Here is a 16010-nt window from a genome sequence, read left to right as displayed (position 1 = left end):
TAATATACATACACTCATAAGTATGTGTCCTATGCCTGTTACATACATTTACCATTTAGCATAAAACATATAAAAGTGTTTTCTCCAATTACCTGGTCACATTCCTCTACAAGCTCCTTCCGGATGAGCTGGAACGCATGCTCCGTTCTCACCATGATATCAAGTGCCCCAGATAATGTTTTTAACTTTCCAACATTGCTATTCTGACCTAAAATAAAAAACCAAATGATCATCCCTAAACTACAAGCCTATGAAGCTATCCAATGCTAATGTTACCGACTTTAGGCACTAGAAAGGCAGTTTGTGACAATCCTAACAAACAAAAGACAACTTGTTTACTAGTTGGGGAAAAAAACCCACTCAGCCTACCCAAAGCATTATACTATAATAATACGTCTAACTTTTTAAAGTGGTTGCAGTAATGTTCACTTGCCTCAGTGTACGGCTCTATATGGTAAGCATACAAAATCTCTATGGACTAAGAAGCTAGTATCTCAAGTATTAGGTTACAGGGGCCCAATAGACAAGAGTCTGTGGTTCAAAGGTCATCCCATTATTTAGCTGTGTGAAGCTGGTTGAGTCAATTTGGTCCTCAATATCGGCCGTCCTACTGTAAAGTATCAAAATTTTTGTTCAAAGGTAGATCAGGTGAGTATTACACTTGTCTACATCTCTCAGCCACTGCAAGACACCTCAACTCCTGTTCTCTGCTCACATTCAGTGTGTGCAGTGCTGTGCTATGAATAAAGGATTAATCTCCATAGATAGATCCAGCCATCCTCTATGGCTCTCAAGGCCATCTATAGGTCTTTAAAACAGTGCAATTTCTATGGAGTCCCTGAGCTGCAGAGTGACAGATTATCTTCTAGAGAGGTTGGAGGCTAAGTTCTACCATGCACCCAGATTCTAAATAAACACAGTGACTCCACATTGCGGTAGAACTTCCTGGGTGCTAGTCACTGCTGGGATGAGGTGAGATCAGTAATACCTGCACTGAGAACACAATGCGAACTTTATTTCTGGGGCACGCCTGATCTTCCTTGGCTGATTTTGCTGTAGGAACAGCAAGTTTTGGGTCCTTTTGCAAACCCTTAAACCTCACAGATAGTGTCAGAGTCCTTAAGTGTGGAGGAAGCATCAGAAGTGAAAATGGGCATGGGAATTCACTTGTTAAAGGTCACCTCTTTCCAGTACAGTATAATCTGAAACTTTCAAAACAGCTGGAAACTCAATGGACAAATAAGATATCAGAGTAGATGTGGCATCTGAAAGGTAAGCCACTGACTATGTGCGCTGTCTTTGGGAAAGAAGCAGACAACAGAGTCATAAGAAAGGTAAGTAGGAGCCCCATGTATTAAGGTAAACTAAGATGAAGTAGTGTCACTAATGACAACACTTAGTAATATTGCTGATAAACTCCACAAAGCTGGCTACCCCCTTCTCTTAATTATCTCCACTATTTTTCCAAAAACATTATTTATTGTAAGTGTGGGGAGGTTCATTTGTGTCGTGACACATGTTTGGAGGTCCGATGGTAACCTATGGGTCCCAGGGATGGAACTTAGGTCATCTGATTTGGAAGCAAGTACCTTTACCTGATGAACTATCTCTCATTTGCCCGTAAGATGTTTTCCAAATGCAATGAACTACACCAATCTGACTGTGTCTCCAATGTCTCTCTATTCTTTTACAAAAATATCTTTTAATCATGAAGAATTCAAACATGACAGAAAACTGCAAGATGCCAAGTAAAAGGTTATCCAGAGCCTATATACATCTGGCATGCATACACACTGATAGAAAAAAAAATCGCAGAGAATAGTTTTAGAAATGGTAATGAATTCATTTCTAAATGAGTCTATAGAAATGGTTCTCCTATTCTCCCAGGGTCCCTATGTACAGGCAATAAACCGGTAGTTTCTTATTCTCACGGGCTCTGTATCTCATACAAACCAAGTCACACATATTTAACGTATACATTAACATCTCTAATCAGACTGTCTGGGATCAAAACAATTTAGATCTTGGCTCCCCATTCTGAAGTAGGTCATAGATTTTACAGGCTGAGCTTTCTTAATTCCAACATCGGATATCAGGCACACCCCAAAATCCAAAACTTTATTATAAAGTTTAAATTTGAAATATTAAGTGGTCAGAATGTTCTCTCCTGCTCTGCTGAGAAGATGACAGACACACAATGAAGTCCTCTCACTTCCTGTGACCCTCCCCTATTTGCTCATTTAGCTGAGCTCAAGCAGGAATCACAGCAGCATCCATTCCACAATCAACCAAAGGCCCCAGGTGCCAGTTCCATATTTAAAGAGTGAGGACCATGGTTTCCACGCTGCTGCTGCTTCATCCAAAACTTTCCATACTTAAAGTCTCTATTCATTTCTCTAGGTTTTAAAAAGCATTTCAAAAAATGTAGGGAAAGCTTTAACTATGGGCAAATTAACAGGAAAATGGTCCTGCTTATATCCAAGAGCCACACACAGCGTGGCCTCCCTCTAACATGATGCAGAAAACAGCCAACACACATGTATCTGAGAAGTCAGACTTACTGCTCATCTGAAATTCTGCAAATGCCACCCTTTCTAGCTGCACTCTAAGCAGTTCACAGGGAGCGTCTTTGAGAAGCTGAAAGAGCTTCGCAGCTTTGCTGTAGTGGAGATCTGCCAGCACTCGGTGCTGCTTCCTAAGATGCTCATCACCAACCTACAAATAAAAATAATATAATAGTAAAAAAGGTCCCAAGGCTGGGGCTTCAGTATTATTACTCAATCCTGCCTGCATCACTAATGCGTTCATTTTTATTTTTTATAGTGTTATAAGTTTGAAGTTCACCAATTTAAAATATCACTTAGTACCTGCTATGGGAATAATAAAATGAAGAGGAGACTAAGAACCATGAGTTCTCAGTAAGCCAGCTACTACACAGTGAGTTCTAGGCCAGTCTGAAATGACATAGCGGGTCCTTGTCTCAAAAATCTCAAGGGACAAAAGGAATAAAATTCAAACAAAGAACCAAGGGGCTCGATGCACTACAGACAAGGTGTTCAATGCCAGGCAGTGAGCCATGAGAGAGGAAAAGCAGTCTAAGTCCATCAAGTTTTTAACAAATCAAAAACAAAAATACAACTCATTCAGTTGTAAGATACAGAGGCCCTAAACACGAGAGAACATCTTGGACAATGTATAACACACACATCAGTAGGGAAGCCCAGGGCTCTACAGAGCCCTCTTCCATTCTCTACAGAGCCCTCTTCCATTCTCTGGCCTCCAGAGCAGGCACACTGGGGCTTCCCTCACATTCTTTCAACTGTGTCCATGCTCCACTGACACTTTCCAGATGCTTTCATGTGCACTTCCCAGTTCACAAGGATGAGAGGGCTGTACTATAAATCTTAATTATGCAAATGTGCAAGAGGAGCATGTGCACATGAGTGCACATGAGTGCAGAAGCCTGCAGTGGCCAGAGGCACTGGGCCCTCCTGGATCTGGGATTACAGATGGTTATAAGTGCTGACTCTCTCACTCCTGCCCCGGGAAGCCTTTTAAAATGTACACAGGACTACTACTATACAAAGCTTAACTACATTTATAACAAACGTTAAGTAGTATACTCAGGAAAGTATCTGATTTCCACACTAAGACGCCATCATTTACAGCAGAGAAAAGTACATGTCACGGATAAAAAGGGAGAAGCACTGACATGCTGAGTTCTTCTAAAGTAGCCACATCAGCTAACAGGAAGAGGTGCCATGTAAAATATACCCAAAGCATCGGCAGGCTCGGCGGATACTTTTAAATAAGTGAAGCATGGAATTTAATCTGGATGGCCACACCTGGTTCCTCAGACAGCTGTGGTACATGGAAGCCAGCCTGTGATGGATGGTCGCAGCTCGGTACTGACAGAGGGGCTGCCGAGCAGTTGCTGAGTCAACATCGCAGTGCTTCAGGGACTTCATCATAGCCTCGCTCACTTCTTTCTCAATCTGTTCATAGATTTCAATGGAGAAGGGAAAGAAAAAGCATTCACATTAAATACTGCTTGCTAAAGATGGCTGGTGTGCAACATTAAAAACAGGAATAAGTAGTGTTGACTTCAGTGTAAAATCCAGAAAGTCTTATCACCTGCTCCTGAGCTTTTCTGGATAATGGAGCATAATCTTGCTGCAGAGTCGCCATGGTGAAGTATGTAGTGGACAATTCCCAGTTCACAGAATCCCAAACAATTGGGTGCATGTCTCTCGTTCCCAATGACCTCAGAGCCTTCAAATAGTAATCAACGGCCTGTGAAGAGGGCAAGTGTTAAACATGTGCAAAGAGCATACATGAGACTGAATCTGGGAGAATTACCTAAAGAAGGAAGGCAGGGCAACCAATGTTAAGTACTTAGTAAAGAGACAACCTGAAGCAGATAGAATGCCCCTGCAAGGTCTGTTTTTGGTGCTGCTTTCTGACTTTGGATGATGCAGGAGGATGGACTTTGTTGGGTTTTTCTCCCCCAACGCTGAAGGAAAATTACTTTGTGTAACTAGTAAACTACAAAAAAAAAATTATTGTAGTGTAAAATTAATTCTCTCACCCTCATCTTCAAATACTGGCCATGGTATTCTCACAACAGTTACATTAAGCTCTATCACCCAGCAATACTTATTACATTTCAGTATTAACTGTTATGAATACACAAGTTGTTTTTTAGTCACTTTTATTTTAAAATGTACTATGCTAGGTATATTTTCTATTGAAGGCTAAATTTAAAGTTTGAAAACAGCTAATAATTTAAGTGCTCATGTCTTTTTATAAAATTTTTGTTTTTATTTATTAAAGTCAAGCTAACTTGTAGGAGTTGGTTTTCTCCTTTGACCGTGTGAGCTAAGGAGACTGAACTCAGATCACTAGGTTCGGTGCCCTTATCTCCTGAAGGCTCATTTCTTGTATTGCTCGCCCTCTCCAACACTGGAGACAATGTGACAATTTGGTAAGTCAACCCCTCCCTGCAAGGTAGCTTTTAATCCTCCTGTCTGTCTCAGTCTCCTAACAGCTAGAGGTACATGAGTACAAGAAGCAGCCCAGGGTCATTCCTTAGAGTGATGTTTAGTGTGTGTCTGTCTACTGTACGTGTGGGGTGCATGCAGAGGCAGGGAGAGAACAATGGGTCCTCAGAAGCTGGAGCAGCTTCTGGCAGCTGTGAGCTGTCCTACATGGGACCTAAACTCTGATCCTCTGGAAGAACACCAGGCATTTCCAATTCCTGAGCCATGTCTTCTGTGCCATGTTCAATTTTTCATAATTATAAACTGTAATTTCAAAATAAAAACAAACATACTGAGCATTTACTTTAAAAGGTTATTTGCTCTGTTGCATATTCTTAACCTTTCTTCATACCTTAGGGATGTATTCACCTCTGACCTTACCTGTCATTTCTGTTAGACTGCGACCTGCTTCCATATTTGCTCTCTGATGTACATGTCTATCTCCCATGCTGGCTGGGGCACACAGCCTTCCACCTGCATCTTCTGGGACTTTCCCAGTTTCTCTCTCTATGCCAATCTTTAGTGTCCTGAACTCCATCAACACCATTTACTTAAGCATCTTTCCGGAACCCAATAGTTCCACAGGTCGTCCTCAGCACTGACATCCTACTGTTCCTACAAGCTGTCTGCTCCTTTGCCATTACAATGCTGTAGTCATCTGTAGTTTACTTAGTGGAGCAAAGGGCAGTTTAGATGGATGAGAGTGAATAGATGAGGACTGAAGTGAAGGCAACCACCTTACCTTGCTGTAATACAAGCCCTCCTCTGGAGAGAACTCCCGTTTGAACTCATCCTCTGCACCGCAGTGCGCCTGCGCACAGACCCGCATGAGTCTTCCCGTGTTGCACAGCAGAAGGGCAGCATTTGTAGCATCATCAATCGACTCAAAGTTGTGAATCCCCTTTTCAAAACAAGAAAAGCTTTTTTTCCACAATTGTTGCTCTGCAGCAGACACAGATTTGCTCACTTCACAAAGAAAGAAAGAAAACAATTGCATAAGCAGACATCAGTGTGAACCCAGTGGGTCAACTGCAGCTCTCTCTCTGATGCCTGTCACATGAGGGAAGGCACTCTTCAGGAGTCCCTGAGGTAAAGCACTACCTCGCACTAGCTTACACGGGGACAATACGTAGGATCAGGCCTATGAAGAGGTGATTAACATTAAATGAGGTCATTAAGAATGAGACTCTGATCCAATATGACTTGGGAAAAGACACCAAAGGGATACAGAGAAAGGGCCTTGTAAATGCACAGTAGGAAGGTGGCTGTCTGAAAGGCAAGAAAAGAAATCTGAGAAAAATCCAACCCTGATGTTGCCTTGACCTTGGACTTCCAGTACTCATAACTGGGAAGTATAAATCCTAACATATTAGACTATACCATCTGGGGTATTTAGTAGTCCCAGCAGACCGATACATTTAATCACAGTCATTCAAAACCAACCAAGTAAAGACACCTGGGCAAAGGACTACATTATTAAGCATCAAACACACATCAAGGTTCCAATTGAGTTTTAAGAGGCTATAGTTTATGTTTTATATACTTCTCCTGGATTCTTACTATATACCACATGCTCTCCCACTGACAAAACTCCAGATGTCACTTAAGCACTCAGGTTCTCCCACCAACAATGAACTTTCTAGAGCATCATTTGTGCCCCCGGGTCAAGCACGGTTCACAATTTAGCAGGCATAGATTAAGTTCGGTTTATCTGTGGCCCTCACCTCCAGCCCAGGTCCCTTCCCTTCTCATAGCACCTAGTTTTTCCACTAAGAGCCCCTTGAATGGCTTCAGCTACTACCCTTATGGGGATGCTTTTCAATTTGAGGAGCACCATCCCTTTTCAGCTCTCAGCACATTTATAATCAACTACTAAATTAGATCTTTCCACACGCAGTCCACTGATAGGCACAGGCCAACCCAGTGCAGCCTGAACCTACTCACTGCTTCCTCAACTCCTTGCGGTGTGCACTGCTACCCTCATGCTCTGGAGCCTTCCGTTCCTCAGATTGCATCCAGAGGTCCTGTTCAGGGACTGCCGATGCAACTGTACCATCTTTCCCAGAGCCTTCAAATACCTACAACTAGGACAGACAGCTTCCCCATCCACTGCACTGCATGTATGTACCTTTTAGCACATTTCCCAGAGATCTGAGGTACTAGCTGCACATCCAATACAAGCTACTTCTGACTTGTCCAAGCTACTTCTGAACTTAGCAGTCTAAAGCATGGAAGATACGGGAAAGAATGGATCCCAAGGGGAAATGTTTTTTTCTAGTTGTAAGATTCTCAGCAAAGCACATTGTAATCACACACCCTCAGGTGCCAGTCCTTTGCTTCACCCACAAACAGTACAACCGGGAATGCAGAGGCGGCCACAGGAGACACTCACCTACTCGCTCACCCTGCAGTGCAGCAGCCTGATTCATGTAGAATACACCGATTTCATTTCTAATGTTTCCCATTCTCTTCAACACCTGTACATAGTGTTCTGGATTCTGACTTTTTAAGTCGCTGAATTGCAAGATTTCATTAGCAGCCTCATAACATTTACAACTAACTGAGAGTTGACTTTCTAAGTCTGTAGATAGATCTGTTGCCCATGCAAATCCTTAAAAAGGAAAAGAAAAGAAAGAAATGTTAGGACAATGGGATGTTATGAGCCCTTACTCCTTTCCTTAAGACCTGTAAGTGCCTGACATTTTAAGTCAGAAAGACAGTGCAATACAGTGTAAACACAGATTCCATCAATACAACAAAAATCGTGCCACTGTAAAATGTCTATTAATAAAATGGTATCTTCCTAGAATATTCATGTTTGCTTAAAATAGTATTTTTCTGCCTATAAATACCAACTATTTCTATCACTCAGATCTTCCCAAGCTACTTGCACAGACTAAAGGTCTTTAGTACAGTTAGGCAGCTTTGCTCTTTGTTTTTCTGGACTGATGGGTCCAGCTCATGAAACAGAACACATGCCAAGCTTAAGCCACCAAAGATACCAAAGAGGCTGCTGGGTGATGCCATTACTTCCAACCCTTGGGGGAAGTGTGGCACCCCTACTGTGACACCAATGCACAGGGGACATCACACAGTGTTTTAAGTGAAATAACTATGAAGAGAGAAGTAAAATCTCTATGGATTTTCCCACTGCGGCTATTAAAATGATTATTTTAGAAAAAGAAAGGGAAGAACGAGTAAAAATCCTAGGAAATGCTACATCTCTCTCTTCTAGTGTTCTACGTTAATTGTAATTACCCACGACTGACGCTTACATCCTACTGGATGTGCTCACATGGCTGCTCCGAGCTGAGGAGTGTGTTCCTGTGGTTAAATCATTTTATCTTTTTAGAACGGATGATAAAAGTATATGGTACGTGCTAACTTTCTCTTAGCCCTGTAGACTCATTCATAAGATACTTAACCCACTTTCACCAACCATTTTTTCTTTATCCCCAAAACCCTGGCTTGCAGAGTTGCCTAGATGTATACCTACAAAAATCCCATCAAGCGTGAGTAAAGGAAACAACTGTTATCAGACCTTAGTTAAAAGGATCTGAAAATTATGTGATACAAACACGTAAGAGCATACTCTTTGTTTCTGAGAAATGGTCTCACTATGTATTCCTGGATGTCTTGGAACTCACTATGTAAACCAAGCTGGCCTCAAATTCAGAGATCTGCCTGCCTATCTCCCTTTGGTGGGATTAAGGTATATACAGCTACACTCAGCCATGGTCAATTTTAGAACTTGAAAAAGAATGGCATGGAACCCTTAAACAAAAGGCTACTGTTCCTGACACTTTTGCAGCATACTCCCTGAGCTGAACAGATTATCCCACTGTGAACAAGGAAAATGCCTGCATACCCTGGCAGCTGGACTCTCTGTGGAGACTGTGGAGGATCTCCTGGTCTTCTTTTGTTTGGTAATTAAACTCCTCGAGGTGTGCTGCTCGGTTATTTGCATTCTGGGCCAGCATGAGTTGGATGTCGCCGCAAAGTGTCAGGTATTGAGAGAGGAACAGCAGCACTTCAGAAAGCATGTTGGTGCAGAGGCAGCAGTAAGTATCTGTTTGAACAGTGGTGAGAGGGAGAGCCCACACAGATGTTAGAACTGATACTCATGGCAAACGTGAAATCTCTGTGCTGTGACAGCCACTGTCCACAGCAGGTGGCACAGGGCTTCACATTCTTCACACCAAGATGTTAGAACGCTGCTAAAAATGAAATGTAACATGCCGGAAGGTGCTGCTTTAAAATTGAATTTTTTAAGGAAGAGGAGTGAAGGTTTACTATGACTCAATGCTTCCCTCACTCCAGGGCCTTCAGGACATACTCAGTGTGGAGGCTTACCATGGCTCTGTAGAGCTAGCTTAATGTATCTCAATGCTCTTCCATACTTCTGAAGACTCATGGCAGCATCTGACAAAATGTAGTAGGCCTTTGATGACTTGAGAATCAGCTGAAGTTTCATTTTATGTTGCCAAGAACCAGGGGTCATTCCAGACTGCCCAGAACAACTGCCCTTCTGAATGGAGCCCACTATAACACAGAAAAACATCACATGTTGACTGAACTTAAATCTCAACAGAAAATAAAAAAATAACCTGACTCAGGTACTACTGGCAGGCTGAGATTGGTAACTTATGGCAGGAGAAGAAAGCAGCAGTGTCATGGCATCTTCTAAGGTCTTCGGTTTTCCCGCTGTCAGTCACTATCACTTTCAACATGAAAGTGACACCTGCCAGCTGTCTATAATTTCTGCATCACACCACCAAGCAGTATATACGCTGTGAAACAGAGCCTGTCCCCAGACCTCAGACCAGCTTCTCTAGTCACATGCTAAGACACTTTGTTACTATGACCTGGGTTGTGCCTGCATCCTCTTCTTCTATTGCCATAAACATTCTCTGCATGTGAGGTACCGTGAGAAGGTCTTGCTCACAGCTGTGTACTGAGAGCTGTTTAACACAGAGAAGAGGATTAAGTCTGTTGACATGGGACAGCAGCACAGAGAACATGAACATGAATGAGACTGGGATCCTTTTCTTCCTTCCTTCCTTCACTAAGTTTTGCACTGGTAAGTTTGCACTGGTAATTATTTTGTGAAGGTGTCAAGTTCCCTGGAACTGAAGTTGCAGACAGTTCTGAGCTGCCATATGGGTGATGGGAATTGAACCCGGGTCCTCTGGGAGGGCAGCAAGTGCTCTTAACCACTGAGCCACCTCTCAGCCCCATCTTCCCTTTTCCCGAGTTTCATTCTATAGCCCAAGCTACCACTGAACTTGCAGCAATCCTGCCTCAGCCTCCCAAGTGACAGGACTACAACGGAGTCACCAAGCCCACACTGGAGCAGGGTTTTTCAACAGGGAAGAGAGATAAGAAGAGACAGTCTAGGCAACAGTGAAGTCCTGGTGCAGTTCTCTGAATGCAGAACGAGCCTTGCACACAAGGAGTACCACATAAGTACTAGAGAAAGAAATCTAGCCCATCTGCCCTATCATTTCTACATGTGTATTACCTCAAAACAACAACAAACAGACTTTCAAACCATTAAAACAAAACAAAAAAGCTACAACTGAGGGATGGAGAAGATGGCTCAGTGACTGCTCTTCCAAAAGGCCTGGGTTCTCTTCCCAGCACCCAAATGGTGGCGCACATCTGTAACTCCAGTTGCAGAGGATTCGATGTCCTCTTCTGGCCTCTGTGGGCACTGCATGCATGTGGTAAACTGACATGTAAGCCAAACAACCACCTATCTAAACATATCAAGTAAAAAATTGAGTAAAATCTCAAAAAAACAAAACAACAAAAACTCAAACTGGAACTGACTATCAGAGTATAAATGGAAAGGGACATATAATTCATATTAAGAAACAAGATTTGTATTTCCAAGTCCACAGTGTCTTTCTGAAAGGTGACCTAGAGGGACCCTCTAGAAATTTCAATAACTATTTCTAGCTTATTCAACTATGGCACAATAGCAGCCATCTCTGATAGGTGCTCATAATGTACGCATCTCTAAGCACATTATCCTATCAGTCCTTTACTTCTTCTTTTAAAAACTTTTATATACTTATTCAAATGTAGGAGTACTCTGTCTACATGCTATATCTGTTAGAAGAGGGCCTTAGATCCTTCAAAGATGGTCACCAGTCACCATGCAGTTGCTGAGAATTGAACTCAGGACTTCTGGAAGAGCAGCCAGTTATTAACCACTGAGACATCTCACCAGACCACCCTTTACATCTTCTAAGAGCCTCTAAAGAAGCTGCTGTCAATGTCTCCAGTGTGAGAAAGAAAAAGCAGCTTAATTGAGTAGAGGCCATGTCCTTCAGGGCTAGGGAGTGATCTGGTTCTCTTGCTCTTAAGACTCCGCACACTTCACAAGGGCGGCGATTCCCTGAAACCCTGGTGGCTTCCCCAGGCTGCCAGCAGAGGTGCAGGTTCCTTAGGTTCTCACCAGGAAAAATCTCAAAATTAGCTTCCAAGGAAAGGATCCCTGACTCTTCATCTCCATGGCTTCCCTTTTGCTCAATCCCTCCCAGTAAGTGCCTGACACAGCCTGTCTGGCTACAGGGGAGTGTGCTGCTCTACTGAAGACATTAAGTGCTTACCAACCAACTTACTTTTGTCCAGGAACAAGGCCATCTGCTTCTCCAGCCCCTCAGGGCCACCCCTTGTGGATTCATCTTCATATTTTAAGGGGATAGGAGTGCTGGGGTCAGCTGCTGGAAGGTCGCTTTCTTTTTTGATGCTACTATCTACAGATTTTAAACCCTTTAAAAAGTAAAACACACAAACACATACCTTTATTCCCTTCTTAAAAAGAAAAACATTTGCTATACCCACTCACTAATAGTTAACCAAAACTTAAGCACACAGCAGCATTTCTACCTCAGATATTTAGAACTACATATGATCTGAAAGACTTGGGAAAATGATTTGGTTTTTGCTTTAGATGAAGAAAATAAAATCACAGCAGGACATCACTCAAAACATTTAGACACCAACAAACCACATGCTACTTGCAAATAAGCACAGACTGTTGATCAATGAGGAGCACATCTAGACTTACCTCCAACACATAGCTAAGGACGAGTCGACAGCGCTCTTCTGTGTCATGGCAAACGGGAAATGCACAACTGGGCTTCAGAGACAAACAATGACAAGTTACCAGCATGCTACCACTCCCAACAGACCAGCTCCCATTTCCCAAAATTATTACAACTTTGCAAAGCAATAATTTAGAAATGTGCTTTGTATTGCAGTTGGTGAGGTAACTGATACAAATGTTTTCAGCACTGTTTCAAATCTTGCTTAACAAAAGACTGTGTAGCCAAACACTTAAAGTTCTAATAATTCTATTTGATAAAAGCAAAAGTGCAAGAGGAGTAATGCTTTAGAGAAATGCACACCAAAGCAAACAGGTCAGCTCACCTTTTATTAGTGCTGACAGCAGCACACTGAGAGTAACACCAATCAATTTAGTAGGTTAAAAAGTACCACTCCCACCTTATTTGCTTAATTAAGAAACAACCTGTTAACACCCTCTGACTGCTAAGTGGCACTAAACGAAAGGGCATTTCATTTTGTTGATTCTAGGGAGGCTGGAATCACTAGCATTCACAGGAAGACCCACTCAGATGACTCAGGACAAAGTGAGTAAATGAGAATTAGGAACCAAGACTGCAAACTCCTAAGTCACCCCACACAGGCCAAGCAAAGCTAAGATCGCTCCCAGGAAGATGACGACACTCTTCTGTGTGCCTCAGACACTGGTAAAGAGGGTTCCTATAAAATCAGAGAATCTTAACACTCCATACCATCCTTAAACCATTCAACTGTCTTGTGAGTCCAAGGCTCAGTTACAATGCAGTCTCCCTAGTACACTGAAATGTAGTAATTACTGACTTAACTGGAAAAGCGTGGGGCTCAAGCTAAATGTGAACTAAGATTCAGACAATGACTTCTTTGTAAGCACATTACTCGTCCTAGATGTAAGCTTATGCTCTGGGGAAGAGAGAAAACATGTAGTACAGGGCTATCAGGTACAGACAGGTTCAAGAGAGAAATAAAAACAGCATGGTGTGGTGAAAGTGATCTGGGACCCCGAAGGAAGAAGTGACACCATTTAGCCAAGACACAGCCTTAAAAAAGGGCAGTCATGAAAACTACATCAGGAAAAGCACGTGCTAAGCAGAAGCAACAGGTCAGGACCTTGACTGGCTCTAATTGCTTTTCTTTATGAAAAAAAATAAAGAAGTGTGGGAGGGAGAAAAGCAGGTCAGAAAAACCAGGCAGCGGTTTAGGGTAAAAGAACGGTATGCCTTCAAACCCTGTACCTGAACATAGGGAGGTAGTATACAAGGAGAGTCCACTCATGCCGAGAGACAGACGGGAAGAGGATGAAGTTGTTAAGGTTCACCTGGCCCCAACTGAGGCAGACATAAGAGCACAGAAACAGGTACTGGCGACACAGTGGTAACTCACCAGGTTTCTCCACACGGACACCTAAGGGGCATCCCCTTCTCAACTGAGTCTATGCTCACTAAACAGTAATCCACCAACTGTTCCAATACTAAACAGCAATGCCGGGGAAAGAGACCAATACTATATATTGGTCAACAGAAAGAAAAATCCCCCTCAGAAAAAGTCAACCATGGACTTGCGGTTAGCACATTTGTTCACCATGGCTTTATATAATGTGAGTCAGTTACTCCAGGTAATTTTACTGCACTGTGTGCTCCTAAAGTCAAGTTCTAGAACTCATAAGTCAGTTACAAGAATGTCCTATTCTATTCTGCAAGGAAAACAGCATAGACACAAACAGAGCTGCTTACTCTGATCTGATGAATCGACTTGTATTTTTCCGGTACTGACAGTTCTCCAACAGACTTAATGATAGCCACTGCCTTGTTGTCATCTGCTGGGTCAGAGCTGGTGCTGTAGGATCCATTCTCATCACTGTCTGCCATCTCCTCCTCCTCTTCACTGTAGCTTTCATCCGAATTCTCATTTAAAGGGGAGTCTGAACTTTCCTCCTTTTTAGGCTCATCCAGCTGGAAAAGCTCTGAAAGCATGTAGTTGGCTGAAGCAATAATCTTATTTAAAAAACAAAAAAACAGAAAGAAAGAAATACATGTAAAGACTGAAGCTGCTTCACCACACTGAAAACCTTAGGGGAAGTCTAAAGTTGTTTTCACCACGATACCACACAAAGGACAGTGTGCTCTGAAACCCAGACTGACTGTTTTCTTCCTTCTAGACATTAGGTGGACTCTGAGCCCTCCTCCTCCGCCACTGCAGACAAGCTTTCGTGTGTAAATAAATAAAATGCTAGCAGATTCCATCTCATCCCCAGAGTCTCTTTATAAACTGTGAGTGTTAATCTTTACTAGGCAGCTAACAGGTACTATATAACCTATGGCTAGAGGGAAAATCTAATGGATCTTGAGCCTCCCTTACTAACAAATCTCATCTCTGTAATAAATCCTTTAAAAGACTTTTTAATTGTGATAAAGCAAAGGAAAACTCACACTCTACTAAGATGACACTTCAGTGTTTGTCACTGAACAGAACTGTCCAAAAGGAATGTTAACAGGAGCCACACATGAACTTTAAATCTTTCAGTAGTCATGTTTAAGATATAAAATCTAGTAAACAATTTCATACATTTAATTATACATCTACTAAATGTTTCAACGTAACTTTCATTCTTAAAATTCAATGTGTATTTTACACCGGCAGATGCCTCAATTCAGATCAAACACATCCTTAGTACTCAGCTTCATGCAGTTAGAGGGATACAGCATGGAGAAAGGATCTGACCAGGCTCCACTGCAACAATGCTCTATCAATAGTCCAGGACTAGCTTACTCATCAGGCATGGCAATCTTACTTGAGGATGTCTGCTTTTGTCCAACAACTTAACACAGTTGAGAAGCAATGTTCTAATAGTTCCATAGTGTTTCTTGTTTTGATTTTTCTTCATCATCATGTTACAAGCAACCCTGAAAGAAGAGCATGGTAGTTTCACTACCCACTTAGCCTCTCTTGCAGGATACAATGGAGGCGGGTCCTCTATCTGTCAAATGGAACAAATGGCACAAAGCAGCACCCGATGCTGCATCTCAATCACCCACCATGACAGAGCTTACACAGCAAGGCTGAGATTATTTAGTATAAAGTGCCTGTGTGGTTCTCTGCTCAACACACTCCAACCCACAGGCCAGTCCCACTCTAAGATATACTCTGTCACAACATAAACATTAAAAAGTACTTAAAATCTTTAGCTTAGATAGTGGGACTACTTTCTTATCTTAAAACTTTTGTGTTCAGACAGGGTCTAGCTGGAACAGGCCCTTCACCCTCAGCTTCCCAAGTGTGTCCACACTGCACTGACACCTGAGTTCCCGAGGACTCACTTGTATAAGAGGATAGCCACTGGCATTGTGAATGGGTTCTGGTACTTGTCTTCAGTTTCTTCACACAGAGTCGTGAGGTCGTAGAGTTTCACAATATCACTGCCGCTTGCTGAAAACAGAGACAATTTACCTCATGCTACAGCCCTCACCTAAATCACTACTGTCCATTCAAGCATTAGCTTACCTTTAAAGAGCCAATAGGTATGCCCTTCTTTGGTACAATTAGATTTAAGAAATGATAAAATATTTTGTGCAATGTCTTTTATAACTTTGGTAGAAAAATTAGAGTTTTCCAAATTGGGGATTTCTTCTGTCTTTATCATTTCATATTTCTGTAAAGCACAAATGAATGCAGTTTAGGAAACCCTGAGGCAACAGCAACTTACTGTTAAAAACCAAATAGGTAAGTCCTAAGTACAAACAGATGTAGCATATAGTTTAAGCTGGTGTTTTTCAATTTTTTCCTGTTTCAAATGGCAAAAGGAGCTGAGGGCCTTCCCTTGCCCATAAGGGGGATCATTAGTGTCATTTTCTAGGAGTGACC

General features: G+C 42.2%; 1 protein-coding gene across 5 annotated transcripts in view; it reads right to left on the bottom strand.

Annotated features, from left to right (window-relative positions):
• The window catches only part of Edrf1 (erythroid differentiation regulatory factor 1), a 35474-nt gene that overhangs the window by 6942 nt on the left and 12522 nt on the right, over positions 1–16010 (bottom strand). For 3 of the 5 annotated variants that reach the window (XM_006507558.4, XM_006507559.4, NM_178115.4), the window contains 14 exons: positions 15651–15798; positions 15467–15575; positions 14941–15052; positions 13883–14143; positions 12118–12189; positions 11669–11819; positions 9393–9581; positions 8908–9108; positions 7432–7650; positions 5782–6005; positions 4135–4293; positions 3846–3995; positions 2562–2715; positions 93–208 (listed from right to left, as the gene is read on the bottom strand). In XM_006507558.4, the coding sequence (XP_006507621.1) occupies positions 93–208; positions 2562–2715; positions 3846–3995; positions 4135–4293; positions 5782–6005; positions 7432–7650; positions 8908–9108; positions 9393–9581; positions 11669–11819; positions 12118–12189; positions 13883–14143; positions 14941–15052; positions 15467–15575; positions 15651–15798 (2265 nt within the window). The remainder of the gene's footprint in view (positions 1–92; positions 209–2561; positions 2716–3845; positions 3996–4134; positions 4294–5781; positions 6006–7431; positions 7651–8907; positions 9109–9392; positions 9582–11668; positions 11820–12117; positions 12190–13882; positions 14144–14940; positions 15053–15466; positions 15576–15650; positions 15799–16010) is intronic. The other 2 variants (XR_003946434.1, XR_378229.4) reach the window with 1 other exon arrangement.

Source organism: Mus musculus, chromosome 7, assembly GCF_000001635.26.
Source record: "Mus musculus strain C57BL/6J chromosome 7, GRCm38.p6 C57BL/6J".
NCBI classification, from domain to species: Eukaryota; Metazoa; Chordata; class Mammalia; order Rodentia; family Muridae; genus Mus; species Mus musculus.
Note: the sequence above shows the minus strand (reverse complement) of the source record. Positions and strands in the feature narration are given on the sequence as shown.